The sequence below is a fragment of the Cervus elaphus genome, chromosome 10 (assembly GCF_910594005.1).
Source record: "Cervus elaphus chromosome 10, mCerEla1.1, whole genome shotgun sequence".
In the NCBI taxonomy this organism is placed as follows: domain Eukaryota; kingdom Metazoa; phylum Chordata; class Mammalia; order Artiodactyla; family Cervidae; genus Cervus; species Cervus elaphus.
In genome coordinates, this window is record NC_057824.1 from 42,270,965 (window position 1) to 42,295,842 (window position 24,878).

Here is a 24,878-nt window from a genome sequence, read left to right on the forward strand (position 1 = left end):
GTAGATGATTTTCAGTACAGTGTTTTAAATTGACATTTACAAGGGCAACGATGGCAGCGTGCTCAGTCGTGTCTGGCTCTTTTCTGACTCCATGGACGGTAGCCCACCAGACTTCTCTGTCTGTGGGATTTTCCAGGCAAGAATACTGGAGTGGGTTGCCATTTCCTCCTCCAGGGGATTGTCCCAATACAAGGATGGAACCTGCATTTTCTCCGTTGCCAGTGGATTCTTTACTGCTGAGCCACTGGGGAAGCCCTTACAAGAGCAAAATTTATACTTATTTTCCAAAATTTAATACAGCATTTAAAGCAAAATGATATGCAAGGAAAGTCTTGAATGACGTCCCAAGTACAATTGGTAAATCATCAGAGTCAGGTGTAGATGATGTGAAAGCTCATCATGTGAGCCAAGGGGTGCCAGCCTGGAGGGAGGCCACTTGCCTCTACTGAGCAATTGCTGTTTACCTTGTTTGTCTTCCATTGTTAAATTGGAAAGTAGTGTTTTACACATTTTACAGGCTAACATAATAGTTGTTACATTTGTGGGCATTTTACCCTGTTTTGGTTTCATTTTAAGAAAGTCTTTGGAGGCTCTGAACTGATCTGTAATACATTTTAATTTTTCCCATTTAAAATAATGGGAAATATGCTTCATTTAGCATTCTTATGCATGCTATTAGATTCCAGGAACAGATTACTGCTCTTAGCTAGGAGATGCCTGTGTTACTGTAGTTCCATCCTTTTTAATTAATTAGTGATTATGAGTCTTGAAATATATTGGGTGTGTGTTTCCTGTGGCCATTTTTTTTCTCCGAATGTCTTTCTGCTTCCCAATATATTTTAAATTGTACTTTCAAATTTACAGTTTTCAGGGAAGCATGGTTTATGTTCTTTTTTTGTTATCCTTATAGTTCTTATTTAGACATAAGTTTGAGTTTTTGGTAGCATAGCATAATCATACTCTATGTATAACTTTATCTCCTTTGCAGCTTAAATATTTTTCTGTGCTATGATATAATCTTTTTCTACTATTCACTGATAATGATGGATCATCTTCCTCTAATATTTATCAGTTTTCCCTTGTATTTTTATTTTTATGATGGTTCCTTATGTGTGCATAAAATTTAATATACTGGATCATAAACAAATGTTTAAAAGATATAAACTATACAAACTGCATTCAGTCATTCATTCAGCAAGTATATATTTTGCTAAATATTTTAAGAACTCTTCTAGACACTGGGGATCAGTGAATAAGACACACAAGGCTCCTGTTCTCTGTTAGGAGAGAAGGAGAGACAGAAAACAAATGGATTAAAAAATTTGCCATTTATAGCACACCAAACATAATGTGGTAAGAGCAAAAGTTTAAATGAACAAGGCTCAATAACTTGATAATTCATGGAGTAACTTGTAATTTTCATTAGATGAAAGGAAATCAAGACTATAATTTCAGATATGTGTAGACTAGAGGAAGTCAGAATACTGCATGACAATATCCAGAATTAAACCAAAGATGAATTCTATCACTTGGGATTCAGATTAACTATGTATAACAGACACCCCCAAACAGTGAGTGGGATAATTAAGTTAGAAATCCTTTTTCTTCTCATGTCACAGAAACTCAAGTAAAGGTGAACCAAGAACTGTTATGGCTTCCCTGGTGACTCAGATAGTAAAGAATCTGCCTGCAATGCAGGAGACATGGGTTCGATCCCTGGATTGGGAAGATTCCCTGGAGAAGGAAATGGCAACCCACTCCAGTGTTCTTGCCTGGGAAATTCCGTGGACAGAGGAGTCTGGCAGGCTACAGTCCATGGGGTCATAGGAGTCGGACATGACTTACTGACTAAACCACCATCACCAAGAACTGATGCAGTGGCTGTGAGATACTGGAAAAGAATATAGATTTTGGTTTTTTGTCTTCAGTTCCTGAAGATCATTGGCATTGATCTCCTGAAACTCTTGTAATTTCCTAAGTGATAAGAGCATCTTTTATTCTAATATTGGTTTTTGACCCTGGTTCTTGACACAGAATCCCTAAATCCCTTGGAATTTCATGGATGTATTTTGTTCTCATGAGGTGGCTTTTGGTGGGCTTGTGGATGGAAACTGATCACTAGAAAGACCAAGTCAAACTTAGACGCTTGGAACTTTCACCCTATACCCATATCTTGTAGGGAGGAGAGAGGGGCTACAAATTAATCATCAATCATGCCTACATGATGAAGCCTTTATAAACATCCCAAAGGCACAGGGTTCAGGGAGCTTCTGGGTTACTGAAGACATGGAGGTGCTGAGACAGTAGTTCCTGGTAAGCACGCAGACTCCTCACCCCTTCCCACTTACCTTGCCCTACTCACCTGTCCATCTGCAGGGTCATCTGTATTCTCTATCATATCCTTTTATAATAAACTGGCATATAGTAAGTAAATTGCTTTCCTTAGTTCTGTGAATTGTTCTAGAAAATTAATTGAACCTGAAGAGGTTGTGGGAATCACCAGTTTATAACTGATCGGTGAGAAGTACAGGTAACAACCCTAATTTGCACTTAGAATCTGAAGTATGGTTGGGGCAGTCTGGAGGGCATGAGCCCTTAACCCTGGGGACCTGATGCTGTCTCCAGGTAGATAGTGTCAGAATTGAGTTGAATTGGAGGATCCTCAGATGGTGTCACACTCTTGCTTGATAATGGGAGAAAAACCCACACCTCTGGTGCCAGAAGTGTTGTGAATATGGTAGTAGTGTGAAAGTAAAGGAGAAACACAGGAGAGAGAGTGAGTTTTTCATTTTCAGTTTTTTCACGGTGTTTTCAGAGACACAGTTTCCTGTCTGACATTCAGCATATGACTCTCATTCTGAAGTTTACTTCATGGTCCAAAATGCTTGCTAGAGCTCCAACCATCATGTTGCCCTTCCAGCCTTCATTTTGAGCAGGCAGGACAAGGATGGGTATTAGAAGAGCACATCTTCTTCTTTTTAAGATAATTTATGTAACTCTTTCTTTTACATCTTTTTGGCCTGAAATTAGTCCCTTGACTACATCCTCCTAAGGGAGGCTGGGAAATGTAATCTTTTAGCTGAGAATACTGTTGTCTCCAAGTAGTTCAGACATTATGTTTATAAGGAAGAAAGGTGAATGAGTTTTGGTAGGAGACTAGCAAACTACATCAATGAACTAAGCATTAAGTTCGAATGTTAGGCAAGTAGCAATAAAATAAGGCTATTAGGAAGAAGGAAATAATCAAGGTAAAAAAAGATCAATTAATTTGAGGTAAACCCCCCCAAATATTGGGCATATGGAATCATCAAAGTAATCTTAATGATTTGCTGGAGATGGAAGGCAGATTGTATAGCATTTCTAAAGACAGAAAACAGGTGACTTCTTGAAAAGGAGACAAGAAGGATTTAGGGTTTGTTTCGGGGTGTTGCTTGTTGTTTGAAGTGAGGAAGCCTGAACATGAACGTGTAGGTAGAAAGGAAGATGTGTGAGAGAGGGTTGATCTTTATATACCTCTCAGGAAGAGGTATGTTTTATTTCTAATTTCTAGACTAATACTTGTATCAGTGTCTCCAGACTCTACTACAAAGCCACAGTCATCAAGACAGTATGGTACTGGCACAAAGACAGAAATATAGATCAATGGAACAGAATAGAAAGCCCAGAGATAAATCCACGAACCTATGGACACCTTATCTTTGACAAAGGAGGCAAGGATATACAATGGAAAAAAGACAACCTCTTTAACAAGTGGTGCTGGGAAAACTGGTCAACCACTTGTAAAAGAATGAAACTAGAACACTTTCTAACACCATACACAAAAATAAACTCAAAATGGATTAAAGATCTAAATGTAAGACCAGTGTCTCAAGAACACATATATTCTTGTGATATATGTGTTACATTCACTCAACACAGTGTTTTAAAAAAGATTTTAAAAAAAGTTAGTCCTAGACAAGTTAGAACTGAGGTCACTTACCAGGGTTCATTTGCAAGGTACGTATATTTGTCCTAATGTACATAGATAATGGATTTTCTTCTGACAAAGGGCTAGAGAGGGACACCCAGGTGGTTTGAACAGACATTTTCAAAAAGAACCACCCCTTTCAATTTGGTTTTAGTGATATTTGCTTTGACATTTCAAACAGCATTAAAGGAAAATGTTCATGTTTATCAAAAGTGCTTTGGGGTTAAATGTGATTGAGATCCACTGCCACAAATGAAGGAAATCACCAGTTCCCCCCTTCCCCTCACCCATCACTAAGAGACCAGTAAGCATTTTTTCCTGCAGCTGCACAGATTTCATCCTCTTTAATATGTTCCAAATGGAATCATTTAAGGCCATTCATCTCAAAGCTTATTTTAAAATTTTAGCTTAGCTATTGTTATTTTGGACATTAGAATTGGACCTTTTCATGAGAATCGTATTTGATTTGTGAAAAGAGTGTGGAGAAAAGGGATGTTAAAAAAATGGGCAGTAGCTAATTTCTTTTGCTTATTGAAACCAGAAAGAAGGAAGCACGTTGGACATTTGAAGACCCTTATTAGTGTATTTGCGAAGTGAAGATAGTGGAACCTGAGTTCTGTTTGACTTATGGCAACATGAAGATAATTTGCTTCTTTGATGTGGCCCAGAAACTAGTATGTATGGCAGAAACTCATTTGCCAGATCATAGGAGTAAAAAATTATGCCATTAGTTCCTTCATAGTCTGAGATATTGGATTGAAATAAATACCATTTATATGTAGCCATTTGCACCTTCACGTCGTCCAGCCACACAGTGGGGAAAGAAAAAAACGATGTTTTGCCAATGACAAGTTAGAAATATTAAAAATCATGTAAATAGAATTTGAGTAACCTTTGGAATTTATTAGCTTTATTTCCACGAGGTTTAGAATCTTTCTGATGGTATATCGCCTAGCTTTGGGGTTTGTGAAACAGACAAAAAACCCCAAATCAAAAAGGAGATATGTCATTCATCTTCCTGCTGATTCATGAACTGCATGTATCTCAGGATGTCGGGAGACCCTGACCTGGTCCAGTGATTGAAGAGAGCTTCCATTTTATATTACCATAAAGAACATTTCTGTTTTTTTTGTTTTTCTCTTCCTGGTTCATGCTGGAAAATTGTCATCTTTTGACTGTTTGTACTTTGAAAATATCTGGTAGATGCTGGAAAATCCTTTAGTTGTAGTTCTATTTGTATAATTATAACCGGTTACAATTCAAGTACATCTTCCCCAGGGGAAAAGCAGTGATTATTTTTTGGACTTCTGGTCACCAGTTTCTAGGAGTGGTAGGAGGTAGAGACTGAAGACAAGGATAGGAGAAAGGATGGAGACCATCTTATTTTCCAGAACTTACTCCTTATCATCTCTAAGAGGGCGTTAGGGTACACAGACCACCTCCTGCCCATTTTTTTAAGATGGTTCCATTTAATGGAGCTCTGTTTTGAATATGGTGGTTTCTTGACCAAAAGTCAATTTTATGTCCTAAAAAAATTCATGGAGTAGGAAAAGGCACGTTTGAAGAATTTAGCACTTAAAAGGAAATTTTAGATTGAAGCTGGGAATTAGAGCGAATCATTGAAATCCCTTCTAAGTACTGTGTTCATTAAATAGAAGGACAAAGGAAATCATATTGAGTACAGTGAATGTTAATAATGTTTTACAAATCTTTAATTAGTATTGGGTACTGTTCAGCTAATTTTTACTTCTCTGTTCCTTGTCTGCAAAAACATCTCAGACTCCTCTACAGCAACCACATGGTAATTGCAGATTTGCTTGTGTGTAGTACATGAAGGATTTGTCTTTTTCTTTCCTGTCTCACCCATGACTAAACTGACTTTTAACTTCCACTGTAGGTCAAAAACCCAGAGAATTTGATGCTTGAAATGAAAAGCCTGGGGATAAATTTTATTTAACCTGTTTAGTTTACCATGTTTTAAAATGTCTTCCTCAACACACACAGTTAACTACCTGTGTGCCACCCACAGTAACTTTACACCAGACCTCACCAGAATTTAGTGAAATTGGAGGCAGAAGGGGAAGGGGACAACAAGAGGATGAGATGGTTGGATGGCATCACCGACTTGATGGCCATGAGGTTGAGCAAGCTCTGGGAGTTGGTGATGGACAGGGAAGCCCAGCCTGCTGCAGTCCATGTGGTCACAGAGAGCTGGACACAACTGAGCGACTGAACTGAACTGAACTGAATTGATGGGTGCCAAGATGCAGGTTTATGGCCTGTGTTTGTCTTTTTAATTATTACTCATGACTATAACCCAAAAACCTTCACTGCTCTACTTTTTATTTTCTATCCTTTTTTTGTCTTTCACTAATATCTAGATCCTTTTTTCCCTAACATATCCAGTAGTCATGATTCAAAATCCCTGTTCAAGGTCATTCAAATGTTCACAGCAAAGGAAAATATATACAGGAATAAATCTACAAGTGGTAGGATTTTACAAACAAGGAACCCGTGACTGACTTACAGACATCATGAAATGATCACCATTGGAAGTCTAATGAACATTCATTGTCTCATATGGATACAAAAATGAAAGAAATAGAAAAATTATATTTTCCTTGTGACGAGAACTCTTCAGATTTACTCACATAACAACTTTCATGTGTTACATTCAGCAGTGTTAATTGTATTTATCATTAGCATCATATCCCTAGTACTTAATTATAGCTGAAAGTTTGTACTGTTTTGATTTGTTACTGTTTTTGCTTTTGAGATGTTTGTGATTTTCATTGACTCCAAATACTTTTAATTAAAGACTTAATGATCTCTTTCTATATGTATACAGATACACACATAACGTGTATATGTATGTACATATCTATATTTATTTTAAGTGTGTTACAAGACAGGGCTTCTTTTTCTCCTTTATGGATTATTGATTGGAGCTGCATCATTGTTGAATAATTTATCTTTTACCCCATGATTTGTAATGGCTGCTTGTCTTAATCAAGTTTTCATGTATTCATGGATGTTTCTCAACTTTCTACTCTGTTATATTGTTTTTTTTTTTAAATCTTGCTCCATTAGCACACTGAGTTACTATAAGATTGATATTTAGTGCAAAAGACCCCTCTTCTTCAAAATTGTTCTTGCTTATTCTTAGCCCCTTAATACATTATCATATTTATTTTAGAATCATTTTGTCAGTTTTCACACCCCACACGCACATCCACATACACACATAACTTTCAGATATTGATTGGAATTGCATTGAATTTATAGTTTAATTTGGGAAAATTGCCATCTTTATGAAGTCATGTCTTTGGTTTAAAGTCACTTGTTCTGTCACTTTAATATTTTTTTTTTTGACTGAAATTTATCTTCTAATTGTAGATTCTGTTGGCTGTCTTTGTGAAATGTTACATTTCCACACATCTCTTGGAATTGTTTGCAGGCTCTTCTTGAGTAGGTGGTTGTTTTTGCTCACATGTGCGCTCTAACAGGCGGCTAGGTCCAATTCCTGGTCACGAGGCTGTTTCATTATATATTTTTAGCCAGCTTTATCTATTGGATTTTCAGTTTTCATTTCTTCTGTGTATCCCTGCAGCAGGGGCTGGCTCAAGAGGTGAGCTTAAGGTACCCCTTTGTACATTCATTTATTGGTAAATTATGCACATTAGATAAGTAAGGGGGTTTTGGATGAAAGGCTTAACTTTTGGTATTTTTGTGTCTGTATAGCAAGCACCAGATACCCTTCTTCCAGGCTCTTCTTGCCATCCATCATTCCAGATTCACTTTCTTGTGAGTCACACATGAGGTAAAGTGCTGTACACTCAGTCTCATCTTGTCACTAACGAGCTTTCCAGGGAGGAAGCTTTATAGGCTTACTTCAAGGACTGAGTCACCTTCTAATGAGTCTGGTTTTGCTTTTTGGTTTTTGTGTGGGTTTTTTTTTTTTTTTTTTTTTTGCAGAGCCAAGCTTAGGTACAGGGAGATTGTTAATGGTAGATTAAAGACAGTCTGAACATCCCTCGACTATAAAAGCATATGCATTTGGACGGTTAATTCCCCAGGAAGGGAACCTTTACCATTTAACATCTGGGGCTTGATCTTGTGAATTGTCACAAGTAATATTTCTGGAGAAATAGATCTATAGGACTTATTGATTTTAGAGTTGTGTGGTTTCTGGCTGCCCTGTTATTCCTTTCACATTTGCTTTGTCTCAGTGGTTTTGTATTAATAAGATAGGCTTTGGGTATGTCCAGATGTCCTTCTCGTTCCGTCCTCTGCACACTCCCAGTGTTTCTGTCTGTGTCTGCTGCAGGATGATGGAGAGATGGTTGCCTGAGGGAACTTTGTCAGAGATTTTACTTCCCTGTCAATATCCTCAGACTTTGAAGTCGATGGGCTGCTTAGGTGACTGCATGTGTGTATGCCACCCTGGTGTAGGCCTGCACAAAATCTTCTGCTTATCGATTTGCATAACATTGTTTCTCTGACTTCCGCTTATTCTTATGTAGATAAGCTGCCTCTCTCATTCACCTTGTGATAGTGGCCCCATAATTTTGTACTCACACCTTTCTTCTGTAGAAATCTTTAGTTAAGTTCAGTTCAGTCACTAGTCGTGTCTGACTCTGCAACCCCATGGACCGCAGCACGCCAGGCCTCCCTGTCCATCACCAATTGCTGGAGTTTACTCAAACTCATGTCCATTGAGTTGGTGATGCCATCCAAACATCTCATCCTCTGTCATCCCCTTCTCCTCTTGCCTTCAGTCTTTCCAGCATCAGGGTGTTTTCCAATGAGTTGGTTCTTCGCATCAGGTGGCCAAAGTATTGGAGTTTCAGCTTCAGCATCAGTCCTTCCAGTGAATATTCAAGACTGATTTCCTTTAGGATGCACTGGTTGGATCTCCTTGCAATCCAAGGGACTCTGAAGAGTCTTCTCCAACACCACAGTTCAAAAGCATCAATTCTTCAGCACTCAGCTTTCTTTATAGAAATCTTAGCATTTTGTTTATTCTCTTTCATTTTTTTGGTTTCGTCTTGAGCTCTTTACATTCTGTCTTATTAATCATCTTTTTTTCCCCCCTCCTTTTTTCTTGTTTCTTTCCTTTTCCTTGTATTCCCATGTTTTATTGATAAATTTTTGTAAATGAGGACTGCAGCTTGGGAGACAGCATTTCACATAGCTCTGAGAAACTGATCCAAAGAGATGGGGGGAAGGTAAGTGTATATGTGATTTTGGTGAAGGGGGAGTACATGCAATCAAGCATGTATTTTTTTGTAGAAGGTTTCTGCTAGTCATGAGAAGCAGCCATCACCATGAAGGATTTTAATGCTTTTCTAGATATGAGGAAGTGCAAGAATTGGGTGCATAAAATCAGCTCCTGAAAATAATCGAACTGTCTGAAGACCTGTCATGCCAATTGTTCCCCTAGCACAGAGTGCCTCATTTCTGCTTTCCGCTCTGAACTCCTTTCATAGGGTATTGAAAATCAGCTGCTGCAGTAGCACATGATTTAATCCTTGTAGAGGTAGATGGCAAGTGCCAATGGCAAGTGTCAGTTTGTAGTTGACACAGGGCAGTAGTCATTTTTACACTGTGAGAACAGTTCTGTTCAAAATGCCAATAGAGCTTTATCTCTTCCATTCTATCCTAACCTCCAAAAGATGGAAAAACACTGCTCCATATTACTCATTTGCTTTTCCGATGTGTAAATACTACTGCCTTTTTAAAACATCCTCTCGTGGGGTTTGTTTTTCCTGCTCTTATTTATGTACAGTTTCTCTTTATACAGCTACCGCTGCTCTTAGTCTCTTCTGTGTTTGCATTTTGCACTCCTCAGCTTCCTCCTCTTGTTGTTTTTCAAGAGATGAACTTACAGTTCCCCTTTGACCGTACATCCACCATGCAGTACGCTCCATGTCTGCCAGTTCCTCATCCTCAGATTCAACCAACTGCAGAGCAAAAACGTTTGGGGAAAACAAAAAACTCCAGAGAGTTTCAAAAAGGAAAACTTAAATTTGCCTTGCAACAGTTTACATTGTATGTACATGGTATTTCCAACTATTTACATAATATACATTGTATTAGGTATTATAAGTACTCTAGAGATGATTTAAAATGTACAGGAGGAAGTGCATGCGTTATATGCAAATGCTGTGCCATTTTATATTAGAGATTTGAGCATCTGAAGATTTTGGTATCTGCAGTTGTCTTAGAACCAACCCATGAATATTTAATGTTGACTATATGCATACATTATAATGTGATTGTGTGTGTGTGTGTGTGTACATGTATGTGTATATATATAAAATTTTTTAAATTATATGTGATTCCACCTTCCTTCTACTCCTTCACACAAGCAACATCTTCCTTCATATTAACCATGTTACTAGGAGGATGTCAAACCATTTTTTTTTTTTCCTCTTTGCTATTATAAGTAACACAGAGGTCCATGACTCTTCAAATTCAGGCCACACTGTCTCATATTCAAGTTGATTTGAATGGTCTTCTGAGGCTCAGCTGAACCTAAGGCAAATCTTTTTCTACCTCCTTTACCAGATTTCTGGTTTTTGAGCAGAGAATTTTATTTGAGGGATCTGTTTTAAGGATAATTAAGATTAGGCATATCAAGAAACTTTTAAACTGATCCATTCTCATCTAAAGAGTCAATACTATTAATATTAAAAAATATATGTGTGTGTGTGTGTGTGTGTGCACGCACAGGTTTTCTGACCCCACAACTTTTCTTGTGTTTCCTTCTCAAATTTTTGTGTTTCTACCGTGTCTATGTATTTATGTCATTAATGCTGTAGTACGTGTACAGTTTTGTTTTTAAGTTTTAAAAATTTTGATGCTGTTACATAAAAATTACCCCTTATTATTAAACTTTCTTTTAAAACAGTTATTCTCAATAGGAGCAAAGGTTCAAAAGAAAAACAGGTCTCCCACCTCCTTCGTTCCTTTTTTCTGAGACTCACATCCGTATGGAACTCTCACAGTTAGGAGTATGTTTCTCTGCCATGTTCAGATTCATGACCGCTGTCCTGAAATAATCATCTTTAGTGTTAAATAGCTGTATCATAAATCATCTAGCTATTTCTTGGGATTGAGATATTTATAGTATCTCATTATTACAAATAAAGCTGAAATGAACCTTCTTATTCATCAGTATTTGTCCACAAATTTTATCATTTCCAAAGGCTTACATCTTTAGAAATGTAGTTATTGGATCAACAGATTTGAGTATTTTTCAGAGACTTTAATCATGTTGCCATGCTACTTCCCAAAATGTTTGTAGTGAATTATGCTTTTACCATCAGTGAATGAATTTCTCTGTCTTGCTGTACTCTAGGCAGCAGTGAATATTGCTATTTAAAAAAAAATCTTTGCCAATCTGATAAGCCAAAATGGTACCTCATTACTGCTTCAATTTGCATTTCTTTGATTACTGGTAACTCAGAGCCATGTTTTAGGAGACCATTTTATCTTGTTTTGACACAGCCTCAGCTCAAATTTGTCTTGAATTGCATCTGTCAAGATAAATTGTTGAACCTTTTTAATATGGTTTTTTAAAACATTCAAGAGAAGAGAGAATAATACAGGGAATTCCTATGTAACCATGATCTTAGCTGTCATTTTCACCTCTCCTTCTGAGACTCATAATGTGTATGTTAAACACTTTAATCCTTTCTGGTATTCTTCCCTGGAGAATTCCATGGACAGAGGAGCCTGGCAGGCTCCAGTCCATGGGGTCACACAGAGTTGGACATGACTGAACAACTAACACTTTCACAGGTGTTTAAAGAGGAATGTAAATAAACCTACAACCCTTCTGATCCTTATAAGTAAGCACTATTAATGGCTTGATGTGTTTCCTTTATGATTTCTTTTCCTGTTGGATTTTCTTCACTGAGTCTTATAAAACTGTCCTTGCCATCTTTCCTTGATCTACATTTTCCATTACTCATAAAAGTTTAAATTAGGTGGTTGCTTAGTTAATTTATTTTGGGAATAATTCTGTAATAGTTTTCCTTCCTGTCTTTGAATATAAAGAATACTTCACTTAGCTGCATCATGACTTATATCTTTGAATTTATTTTCTACTTTTTTGCATTACTTGACCTATCAGATTGACACATTTTGTTTTGTCTCCCATGAACAGCATCAGACTTAATTAAGGGACTTCCCTGGTGGTCCAGTGGTTAAGTTTCTGTGCTTCCAATGCAGGAGGCCTGGGTTCAATTCTTGGTCAGGGGACTAGCTCCCGCATGCCACAACTAAGAGCTCACACACCACTACTAAAGATCCTGCATGCTGCAGCTAAGACCTGGCATAGCCACACAAAACCAAACCAAAACAAAAAGCAAAATAACTCTTGGCTAATTAAAGCCATTTTAAGAACAGGTATGCTTTCTAAGGTCTTTAAAAGAATCATCGCCCAGTTTCTAGTATTGGCGAACACATATTCCTTTGATTTTAGAAACAATGGTTGTCAGTGAGGGGGTGTTTCAATTTTAAGTTGTTTTTTTGTTTTAAGCAGTTCAGAATCATTTTTTTGACAAGCATGATATGATCTGGTCAATATTCTATCTGGTTTTCATGGCTTGTGGAGCCAGGCAGGAGTGTTGAAGTCTTGCCTTGATGGTTTCCTGGCTCCTCTCCTCTTTTGGTATTAACCATTGTTGCTAATGTCTTTTCTGACTTGAGTTTGTTCATTTACTAGAATAGAATGTAGATTATACAACAGTTGACATGGTGGTTGCTTCGTTCACTGCTATATCTTCAGCACCTAGTGTTAACACCTGGTGACTGTTGGTTGAGTTGATATCTGTGTGATCAAATGAATGGTCTGTGTAACTGCTGGTGGTGGTGGTAGCTGAAATTTCTTCATAGTTTTCTCTCTGCGGGGACTGTGTTCTAGGTTCTTTGTCTTAGTTCTTCTAATTTAACAACAATACTATGAGATACAGATACTGTTTCTCTTCCTATTTTACAGAGGGGCAAAGAGCGCACCTAAGCTTGCACAGTTGACTCAGGGGTCCAGTAGCTTCATTGCTACTGTGGACTCTTTTCCTCATTTTATACTTTTTTCCTCTTTTCTTCACTCAGGCCTTTTCTACTTTGTACTTGATTCTTTATACTGCCTGCCTCCCCGCCTCCCCATGCAGTTCCCTTTGATAAGCATTTAACATTTACCTTTGGAATTTCGACCTCAATTTTCACTTCATGTATTTTCAGTCCATGTATTGCTTCCCTCTAAGAAACATAATAAGTTGAAACTCAAATTTAAAATCTGTCACAAAGATCTGATCTAAAGTCTAGAGGTGAAGGTCTAGGTCTCTCGCTGCACAGCCCAGCTGTGCATTTGTTGTGATGTAACTTTCAGATCACCCCGCCTCCCATTTATTGTGTCTGTTCTCACCACTAGGGGAAAAGTATATTAGACTCTTAAATTAAACAAATACATGTCATGTTGAGGTTCGGCAGAAACCAACACAATATTGTAGAGCAATTATCCTTCAATTAAAAATGAATAAATTTAATGATTGAAAAACCCCAATAATACATGAAATTATAACATGCCAAATAGTTGATTTTTTTTTTTTTTAACAACTCACATTGTGACATTTCACAAATCACATTGTAGCTTGAACAGAAAGTAGCTAAGCTTTTTGCCTAACTGGATATTTTTCATCTTCGTTTTTATATTCCATAGTATTCAGTTCAGTTTAGTCACTCAGTCGTGTCTGACTCTTTGCGACCCCATGGACTGTAGCACACCAGGCTTCCCTGTCCATCACCAACTCCCGGAGCTTGCTCAAACTCGTGTTCATCGAGTTGATGATGCCATCCAGGCATCTTATCTTCTATCATCCCCTTCTCCTGCCTTCAGTCTTTCCCAGCATCAGGATCTATGAGTCAGTTCTTTGCATCAGGTGGCCAAAGTATTGGAGTTTCAGCTTCAGCATCCATGGTGTTGGATTGGCCAAAAAGTTCATTTGGGTTTTTCCATAAGATGTAACAAAAAACCCCGAATGTACCTTTTGACTGACCCAGTATCACACCATCTGTGTCCCCTACTAGACAATATGACACATTCAGAAAACCCTGCAGTAATAACCAATCCAGAACCTACACAAATGACATTTACTAATTACGTCCCCAAATGGGGGAAAGATATTTTTTGTTTGAATTAAATTACTACAAATCCAGTTTGTACTCCAGTTTTCCCTCTCTCTTTCTCATTCTCTTTTTTTTTTTATCTAAAAGGATAATATAAAGTGTTAAGTATGTCCTTTGCAAAGGCAATTCCAGCTCTCACCTCTCAAGCATCATCTATGCTCAGTTTTTGTTTTAATTTGATCTAACTGGAGTATAACTCCACTTTCTTCTATATAGACTTTAGGAATTGCTTTAACTAATTTTACATAGACTTTAAAGTCTCCAAAACTGTCCCATTGAGCAGGCTCCCTACAGATACAGTGAAACCCAGAATGTGAATCTGATCATTTGAAATAAAATCTAATGACATTCCTTTTTTTGTAATCCCATAGTAGTGCTTTTCTTTGTCTTTAATCATCTGAACATTAGTATGCTATAGATAAAAGGTAAATGTACTACAATCAGTTACTTCTGTTGATCAAAATATATGCAGAAAGTAAAAAGGAACGCCTTAAAGCAGATGAAAATATTTCTGATACAGTTATAACTGAGTTCTTCTAGCCAGGATATATAAAGAATTTGAAAAACACGGTAGTAAAAAAACCATTATCCCCATAGAGAAATATTCAACACACTCAAATACTTCACAAAAGTAGAGATCAGAATGGCCAAAAACATACTCAACTTCATCAGTAAACAGACAGATACAAAATAGAACAGCATGAAAATGGCTCAAGTTTTAAAAGACTACCAACAAGAGTTGTTGAAGATGAGAAGCAGCTGGAACTCTGATCCACTGCAAGTGGATGTGTGGTGAAATGACCTTGAAAACCAGTCTGGCAAAATACCTGCACTTCCTCTGATCCAGCATTTCCACTCTTAGGAACATCAAAGAAACATGTCTATCAGGAGTCAGGTGCAGTAACACTCTTTACAGTGGTGTTTTGTAAGAGTCCATGCTGGGAAAACAACCAACCAACCAACAACTTTCACTAGTAGTTAATATTTTCATATACTGGAGTACTAAACAGCAGTAAAAATGTATCTAAAGCCAGAGTCACCATCAAATTCAGTGAATTAAATTCAGTAAAAGAAGCAGACATAGAAGAACACATGTCATAAGAGCATTTCATAAAATTCCCTAAAGTAGAAAAAGCTAAACTCTAGTGTTATGAGAGATAACAGTATTGTTTTTCTTTTAATTTTTATTGGAGTATAGTTAATTTACAATGTTGGGTTATTTTCAAGTGTACAGCAAGGTGAATCAGTTTTATATATATTATATTTAAAATATATTTATATATAAATATATAGAAAATATATAAAATATATTTAATTTATATATTTATTTTATATTTATATTTATATAAAATATAAATATATAAAATTTATATTGTATATATATTTATATACTTCTTTTCCCACATAGGCCTTTATAGAGTATTGAGAGATCTCTATGCTATACAGTAGGTCCTTATTAGTTACTATTTTATATATAGTGTTGTGTATACATCAATCCCAATCTTCCAACTTATCCTCCCCCTCCCCACCCCTAGGAACCATAAATTTGCAGCATTGTTTTACAACAGCTAAAAGATAGAAATAATCTAGATGTCTATCAGTGGGGATATGGCTGAGTGAATTATTGTATACTCATGTAATGGAATGTTAGATAACAAAATGAGCAGATCCTAACATACAGCAACATGGATGAACTGTATAAACACCATGTTGTGTGAGAAAAGCAAGACACAAAAGAATATATGGTTCTCTGTATATACATTTCAAACATAGGCACAAGTCTAAAATTTAATGTTGAAGTCAGAATATCAGATAGCTTTTGGGTGAAGGGAATAGATGGTGCTGGGTGGGCGATGGATATTTCTTTGTGTTAATCTGTTGGGCGATAACATTTGTGTTTTATGTACATTTCTCTTCGCATGATTTATTTCACAATTTGAGAAGGTTTAGCAATGAGAGATAGAGTCTGCCTTGGATTCATTCTGCTTGGGTTCATATCTGAGCTCTGCTGCTTTCCAACTGTGTAGCTTTGGGAAATTTATTTAGCAGCACTGGGCCTCAATTTCATATCTATAATGTGAAGATAATAAACCTATTTTATAAGATTTGTTGCAAAGAAGAGACAAATATTGGAGTCTTCACTAAGATACTAAACACAACAGCTGGCACATAGTAAGGGCTGACTCGTTGCCAACTCCTGCTGTTGTTTTTGTTGGTATCACTGCTAGTTTATTTGTTGAAAAGAATTTTTAACTCCTATTGGAATTACATTATATTTAGAAATCTATCATGGCTCTCCACGTAGGCTAGTTTTTTGTTATGATCTCAGAAATGTTTCCTCTTTTCACTGTCCATGTTATTTCATAAATAATCATCAAGTATTTTATAGTTGTATTTTGTAAAGTAGAATTTGTGCTTTGTAATATATGTGTATATGCTACATAGATATATGTATATATAGTATATATGTAGCATATATGTGGCATATAATAGCTAATACATATTATGACTTCCTGCTGCCAGCATGGATCTAAGTATTATGTAGTAGTGAAAGTCGTTCAGTCATGTTTGACTCTTTGCGACCCCATGGACTATAGAGTCCATGGAATTCTTTGGGCCAATATACTGGAGTGGGTAGCCATTCCCTTCTCCAGGGCATCTTCTCAACCCAGGGATCAAACATTGATCCTCCTGCATTGCAGGCGGATTCTTTACCAGCTGAGCCACCAGGGAAGCCGGAGCATTATGTAGATGGACACTTGCAGTCCTGTGCGAAACCTGCATTTTACACAGGGAGGAACTGAGTCAGAGAGTTAAAGATGGCTAGTATGTGGTCTGAGATTCAGTCTGGCCTGGCTTCCCTGATAGCTCAGTTGGTAAAGAATCTGCCTGCAATTCAGGAGACCCCGGTTTGATTCCTGGGTCAGGAAGATCCCCTGGAGAAGGGATAGGCTACCCACTCCAGTATTGTTGGACTTCCCTTGTGGCTCAGCTGGTCAAGAATCCACCTGCAATGTGGGAGACCTGGGCTCGATCCCTGGGTGGGAAGATCCCTGGAGAAGGGAAAGGCTACCCACTCCAGTATTCTGGCCTGGAGAATTCTATGAACTGTATAGTCCATGGAGTTGCAAAGAGCTGGACCGACTTTCACTTTCAGAGTCCACATCTATCCTACCACTCTATGCTAGGAAAGCTGCTTATTTTTCTATTTTTATTTGGTCACTGGCCAATTTGACTTGATGTGATTTTTAGTTGATTTTCTTAGGTTTCCAGGAAGCCAATTATATCATTTGCAAGTGATATACTATCACTTTTTTAAAGTAATATACCAGCACTTTTTTGTTTTTTTAGTGATATACTATACTTTTTTTTTTTTGGGTATACTATTCAATTAGTCTTGTTCTTGCCTTATTGCTTTGATTTTAACTTTCAGAAAAGTGTTTATAAAGATAATAGAGTGGACATTCTGCTGTTAGTCTGATTAAAAAGAAATACCTCTGTTTTTTACATCTATAAGAATGACATGGACTATTGACTCGAGGGTGTTTTCTTTATATTAATGGTAAGTTTTTTAATTTTTGAGTTTACCAAATGGTTTTTCAGTTCATTCTATTTTGTTTTAAAATCAGGGATGGACTTTATATCTATAAGATGACTGATTGATTTTTGTGTCACAATATTAATGTGATGAATTATATTAATATTAATACATAACCTAATATTGAATGGGCTTCCCTGGTGGCTCAGATGGTAAAGAATCCACCTGCCATACAGGAGACCCAGGTTCAATCCCTGGGTCGGAAAGATTCCCTGGAGAAGGAAAAGGCAACCCACTCCAGTGTCCATGGAGAATTCCATGGACAGAGGATCCTGGTGGGCTACAGTCCATGGGTTGCAAAGAGTTAGGCATGACTAAGTGACTTCACTAATATTGAATCATCTCTCCTTTTCTAGAATTTTTAACATAATGCTGAATTTATTTTGCTAAAATTTTGGTAAGACTTTTGCATGTATGAATACAAGTGAGATTGGCCTGCAGTTCTCTACCATTTTTGTTAGGTTTTGGCATTGGGTGAATTCTAGCTATGTAAAGGGAATCTGGAAGAAGTGTGTCTTTTCATGCTTTATATGCTACATTTTGGGGCTTCCCTGGTGGCTCAGAGGTTAAAGCATCTGCCTGGAATGCGGGAGACCCGGTTTCGATCCCTGAGTTTGCAAGATCCCCTGGAGAAGGAAATGGCAACCCACTCTAGTACTCTTGTGTGGAGAATCCCATGGAGGGAGGAGCCTGGTAGGCTACAGTCCACGGGGTCGCAAAGAATCGGACACGACTGAGCAACTTCACTTTCTTTTCTTTATGTTGCATTTTAAAAATAAGTTTTGAGTGCATTTTCTAAAATGGCCACCTAATGATATTCATCTCTTCATCTCTTGGTTATCTTCAGATATAATTAAAAGTAGAGAGATTGGTATTCTTTTAATTGAAGTATAGTTGATGTGCAATATTATGTAAGTTTCAGGAGTACAATATAGCAATTTGCAAAAAGATTATACTCCATTTATAGTTATTATAAAATATTGGCTATATTCCCCTATGCTGTACAATATATCCTTGTGGATTATTTTATACATAATGGTTTATATCTTTTAGTCCCCTACCCCTATCTCCCTCCTCCCTCCTTTCCTCTCGCCCCTGGTAACCACTAATTTATTCTCTATATCTGTTTCTGTTTTGTTATATTCACTGGTTTGTTGTGTTTTTTTTAGATTGCACATAAAAGTGATATCATTCAGTGTTTGTTTTTCGCTGACCGCCTTATTTCACTTGGCATAATCTCCTCCAAGTTCAACCATGGTGTTCCAAATGGCAAAATTTCATTATTTTGTATGGCTGAGTAATATTCTGTTGTTTATATATACCACATCTTTATCCACTCATCTTTCGGTGGACATTTAAGTTGCTTCCATATCTTGGGAATTGTAAATAAATGCTGCTGTGGACATTGGGGGGCATATAGAGATTGGTATCATTCTTTTCAACTCTCATCTCACTTTGTCTTTCTCTTGAGTATAATGAGCCTTGCTACTTAAAGCATGGTTTGAGGTTTAGCAGCATGGATACTGCCCAGGAACTTGCTCCAAATGGATGCAATCATTCGCACATAACCACAGGCACCAATCACCTTTGCCGTATTCTACTGGTTATAGGCAAGTCATAGGTTCTGCCCCCACTCTTGTAGATTTTAAACTACCATTAATCATGTTTTGAGATGTTTGAGTTAGTCCTTGAACTTTTAACAGTTTGTCTAGGGTCCTGGAAAGGAAAGTCAAAGTGTATAAAGGTTTTAAAGGCTTGTATGACTGTCGTCAAGTTGCTTTTCAGAAAATCAGTACCTTTTTTTTACATGATAGACAAACAAGTGGCAACATTGACAGTTCATCACTGTGCCTTTTCTGCCAACTAGGGATCATTAAATAGTAAGAAAGCAGGAAAGAGGAAAAGTGTAAGTTAAAAATCCTTATCATAAATAGTTTGAGAACGGAGAGCCTGAAGGTTATTTGAATTCATTTTTGACAGTCTAAAACTATTTAGTCAATTTACTATTTCTGACCAAATGGAATCAGTGTATTTGTTAAGAAACTTTTGGGTGTCTTATCTAGTGTTAATGACTCAGACAGTAAAGAATTTGCCTGCAATGCAGGAGACCCAGGTTCCATCCCTGAGTCAGGAAATCCCCTGGAGAAGAGAATAATGGCTAACCACTACAGTAGTCTTGTCTGGAGAATCCCATGGACAGAGAGCCTGGCGGGCTACAGTCCATGGGGTTGCAAAGAGTCAGATATGACTGAGCAACTAGCACTTATCTAGTATTAGATACTATTAGTGAGAGAAGAGAAATATGCCAATATTTGTGCCTATAAGGCTTCTGGGAGTCTTATGATATTGTTTTCTTTTTTTCATCTTTTTCTACAAAGTGTAAACTTCAGTTTTTAAAAGTTCATACCGGATTTCACATTGTCTGGGTTTTCTGTGGGTTGAAGAAATTTGAAAATCTTCCAAGGTGATTAAAAACAGAGTTGTCTTTTCCTGTCTTTTAGCAACAACGTACTGTCTACAGACTGACTCTAGTGAAGGCATGGAACGTGGATGAGCTCCAGGCCTATGCCGAGCTGGTGTCCCTGGGGAACCCTGACTTCATCGAGGTGAAGGTAAGCCCCTGCTGACCAGTACTGGGCACACTTCCCCTGGCGCTTTGCTGGCTACGGTGGAGTTGAAGTGAAGTGAAGTGAAGTCGCTCCGTTGTGTCCGACTCTTTGCGACCCCATGGACTGTAGCCTACCAGGATCCTCAGTCCATGGGATTTTCCAGGCAAGAATACTGGAGTGGGTTGCCATTTCCTTCTCCAGGGGATCTTTCCGACCCAGGGATCGAACCCGGGTCTCCTGCATTGTAGGCAGACGCTTTACCGTCTGAGCTACCAGGGAAGCCCTTCTAAAACCCTACATGAGGTCCTGGATGTTTGATTTATTCATGCAAAAATATTAATCAAGATCCTGGCACTGTTCTAGCCACTGGGGATAAGAACAGTAAAGACCAAGCATTTGCTCTCACATATAAAAAGCTTATATTTTAGCGAGCCATAGACTGTCAAGAGAAAATAAATGTACTGTCCACTGCATAGTAACTTTAATATGCGGAGAAGTAGAACACTGTTATAGTGAGTAATTGACTTTTAAATAAACCTTTGCTATGGAAAACTTCAAATATATACAAAAGTAGAGAGACTGATGTAATGAACCCCCATCCATCCATTACCCGGCTTCAAAAATTACCAGCTCATGTTTCAACTGTACTCCAACCCATTTTCCTGCCCTTACCTATTATTTTCAAGCAAATCCTCACATTATACCATTACCTATAGCTGTTTCTGTGTGTATTTTTGAAAGATATGCACTCACTTTAAGCACTTATTCAGAGTACTGTTCTTACAACTAAACAGTTTTAATAGTAATTTCTTAAGTTTTGGGGCATATAAGGTTTCAAACTCAACCGATTAACAGTATTTTTTTAGTTGAAATAGAGTTGATTTACAATATTGTATTAGTAATTCAGTTATATATATTTTCTCAGGTTTTTTATTATATCTTATTATAAGATATTGAATATAGTTCCCTGTGTTATATAGTAAATCCTTGTTGCTTGTCTATTTTATGTATAGTAGTGTTTGTTTATTAATCCCATATTCCTAATTTACTCTTCCCTTTCCCCTTTGGTAATAACTAAGTTTGTTTTCTATGTCTGTGAGTCTGTTTCTATTTTGTATGTAGATTCATTTGTATTTTTTTCAAGATTCTTCACATAAATGATCCCCTGTAACATTTGTCTTTTTTTGACTTACTTCACTTAGTATGATATTCTCTAGATGATCTTTGTTGCTGCAAATGGTAATATTTCATTCTTTTTAATGCCTGAGTAATATTTGATTGTGTGTATATACATCATATCCTCTTAAACTAACTGTCTTGGTTATTTGAAAATCTAGATCCAAGTAAGGGTTAGAATTGGATTATTTCTGTCTTTAATTTTTTTAGTCTATTAGTTCTGCTTCCATGGGTTTTTTGTTCCCCTAGTAATTTATGTTGTTAGAAAAAATGGGTCATTTATCCTGGTTAGTTCCCTTTTTTTAAAATTTTAAAACAAAAATTTATTTTTTGACCTATTACATATTCTTCTGCCCCATACATTTTCTGTGGGTTGGTAGTTAGATCAAAAGAAGATTGATCATGTGTGTGTGTGTGTGTGTGTGTGTGTGTGTGTGTGTGTGTGTTTGCATTTCAAGACTATTTCATTGGTGGTGATTTCCAGCAGGCGGCATTTAATGTCATGTTTTTGCCAGTGTTTCTTTGGGATAGATACCTGTAAGTGGATTGATGTGTGAGAGGATCCATGGATATGCTGTTTTGCTAGATATTGTGGTTGACTGTTTTAGATTTCGTAAGCAGGAAGGTTTTTTGAGGAGATGACTCTTAAAAATTGATACTTGAATAAGAAGAAGCAACACAATATTCAAAGGCTTGGGGTCAGAGAATTCTGGGCAGATGACACAGCTAGTCTGCAAGAGGGCCTTTGTGACCTCTGGGGCGGTTGGAGTTGGCTGTGGTACAAGATGAATCAGAGAAGGGGGCTGGGGCCAGATTTTGTTAGGCCTTTCACACAAGGATGAGAGAATCAGATTTTATACTAAGTTTAATGATAAAACTTTTTTTTATACCTGGTGTACTTGGAAAGGATTTTAAAAGCTAGAGAGTGATGAGATCTGATTTATGATTTTAAAAGATCACCCTGCTGTTGCCGTGAGTTGGTTACAAGGGCAGTAGTAGAAGTAGGTAGACCAGTAACAAAACTTTTGCCAAGGAAAAGGTGTGATGGCTTGGGGAAGGTCTTTGGTGATATAGTTGGAGAGGAGTGGGTGCTTTCATGATGAATTTTGAAAGTAGATCCAACTGAACTTGTTAGATGATATAGGGAATGACAGAATAAAAGGAATCAAGATAGTACCTAGGTTTTTGGCTTAAGCAACCATGTGGATGTGGCACAGTTTGCTGATGTGGAAAAGACCAGTGGAGAAGGGAGACAGATTTGGGGAGCGATTTCATGAGTTTTTGTGTCAGCCTGAGTACTTTGAGATAGCTTTTAAATATCTAAGGGTATGTTCAAATAAGCCATAGGTTATATATAAGGCTGGAGTCCTGGAGATGAGGCAAGCCTGGCAATAATGACTTGGAAGTCGTCAGCGTGAGATAGTAAGTAGTTAAAGTTGTAGAATATTAAGAGGCAGATAATATGCTAGGCTTTCATGGACAACTAAGAATATGCAAAAATGAGAAAAAGTGACCAGAAAATTCACCTAGTCTGTCAAAGCTCCACTCTTCAGTTCATGTTTATGAAGCTGGGTGCACTCTGTCATATCAAAGGATATTTCAGTTTTAGAGCTGTCTTTTAGTAAGTTCAGCATTCTGTATGACTGTCTTCTGGAGGGATGGGGAGGTTGGAGCAGATGAAATATTGCTGTCTGAGTGTGTAGCAATCTCTAGTCAGGTCAAAGACACTTTTAAAGTTGTTCTTAATTTCAAAAGGCTCCTCTTGGCAAGAACTCTAATGATGCAAAGATACAAACTACATCTTAAATATATGCCTTGGCTTAACAAAACTTTGCCAATGTCAATGATTAGTGGGTGGTTTAATTTATGACTTAGCTATTAAAGAATGTTGCTTCAAATTATATTGCAGTAAAACATCTATTATTAAGCAACTTGGCTGGATCACACCATCACCTTTTTTTCTCCTTCCTTCTTTCTTTGCAGTCATGTTTTCTTTAATGAACAAGATATTTTATAATCTGAAAAGAATCAACCAGAATTATTTTTTAATGAAAGATGACCACTTTGTAAACAGTGTAATTCTCTGATGGGCATTTTGTATTTGGATAAACTATTACTATGACTTGGAAATAGATGAAGCCTTCTTGCCTGTAGCTGAGATGTTATAATGACATAGTTTCTTTCAAACAAGATTTCCATTTTACTGTTTTATCCCTGCGTTTAACAAATATTTCTGTGCTCTCTCCACGTGCCAGGCCTCGTCAAAGCACCATAGGTACAGAGTTTGTGCCTAAATTTGGATATGCTGTTTGGGAAATGGATGTCTTGCTGAGCAAGGCCACATCTACAGAAGTAAAATGAGCTACTTGGAGAGACTTTTTCTTTTTAATTGAAAAATTCTTGGAGAAGTGTGTAATCTAATCATGATGTAAAATGCCATATTTAAATTTTTAAAATATAGGGTAATAGAAAACAGTTTGTGTTGTACCAGGAGAAAGTATGTGATGGTCACTTGACTCTGTAATATCAAGTACCTGGGCATTTTTTTTTAATTATATTGATTGATTGATTTTTGGCTGTGCTGGGTCTTCGCTGCTGTGCGTGGGCGGTCTCGTTCTGGTGAGTGGGTGCTGCTCTGGTTAAAGTGCTTGGGCTTCTCGTTGTGGTGGCATCTCTTGTTGTGGAGCCCGGGCTCTGGGCCCAAGGACATCAGTAGCTATGACATGTGGGCTCAGTTGCCCCATGGCATGTGGGATCTTCCCAGACTAGGGGTTGAACCAGTGTCCCTTGCATTGCAGGGCGAATTCTCAACCACTGGACCACCACCAGGGAAGCCCCTCAAGTACCTGGGCCTTTGAGGATTAGATCACATGGTTTACTAAATTCATCTCTCATTTGTCCAGCAAGGCAGTGAAGAATGTTTTTTTTTAACTGAAGTAGGAAAAGGAATGTTTACAGAAGATAGTATATTATTAAGAAGCAAAGCAAGTTATAGAATAATTATTGTTTGAGTAAATTTTCACAGTATATGTTTACATACATTTATATAAGGAAAGTATGGAAGGATACATATCAGACTGTTAACTGTTCTGTTTGGGAGAAGGGGAAGGAAAGGCTTGTTTTACTTTTCATATTTCTGTGTTATGTGAATTGTTGCAGTGAGCATGCATTACTTTTTATAATTCACATGACTGAAGCGAAATCAGTAAATGGAGAAGGCCTGCTTTCCTGTTAAGTAGGGTTCAACTATTCCATGTCTGAAAACGGAACTTTTTGTTGTTTTTTCTTATTAAAGTTAAATTTTTCTAAAATGGAAGAGTTTTAAAAATAATAA

The 24,878-nt window shown here is 37.3% G+C and overlaps 1 protein-coding gene across 2 annotated transcripts in view; it reads left to right on the forward strand.

The window, feature by feature from the left end:
* Positions 1-24,878, forward strand: part of LOC122701688 (S-adenosyl-L-methionine-dependent tRNA 4-demethylwyosine synthase TYW1) — a 144,238-nt gene that overhangs the window by 88,000 nt on the left and 31,360 nt on the right. For both annotated transcript variants that reach the window (XM_043914899.1, XM_043914900.1), the window contains one exon: positions 20,261-20,371. In XM_043914899.1, coding sequence (XP_043770834.1) covers positions 20,261-20,371 — 111 coding nt within the window. The remainder of the gene's footprint in view (positions 1-20,260; positions 20,372-24,878) is intronic.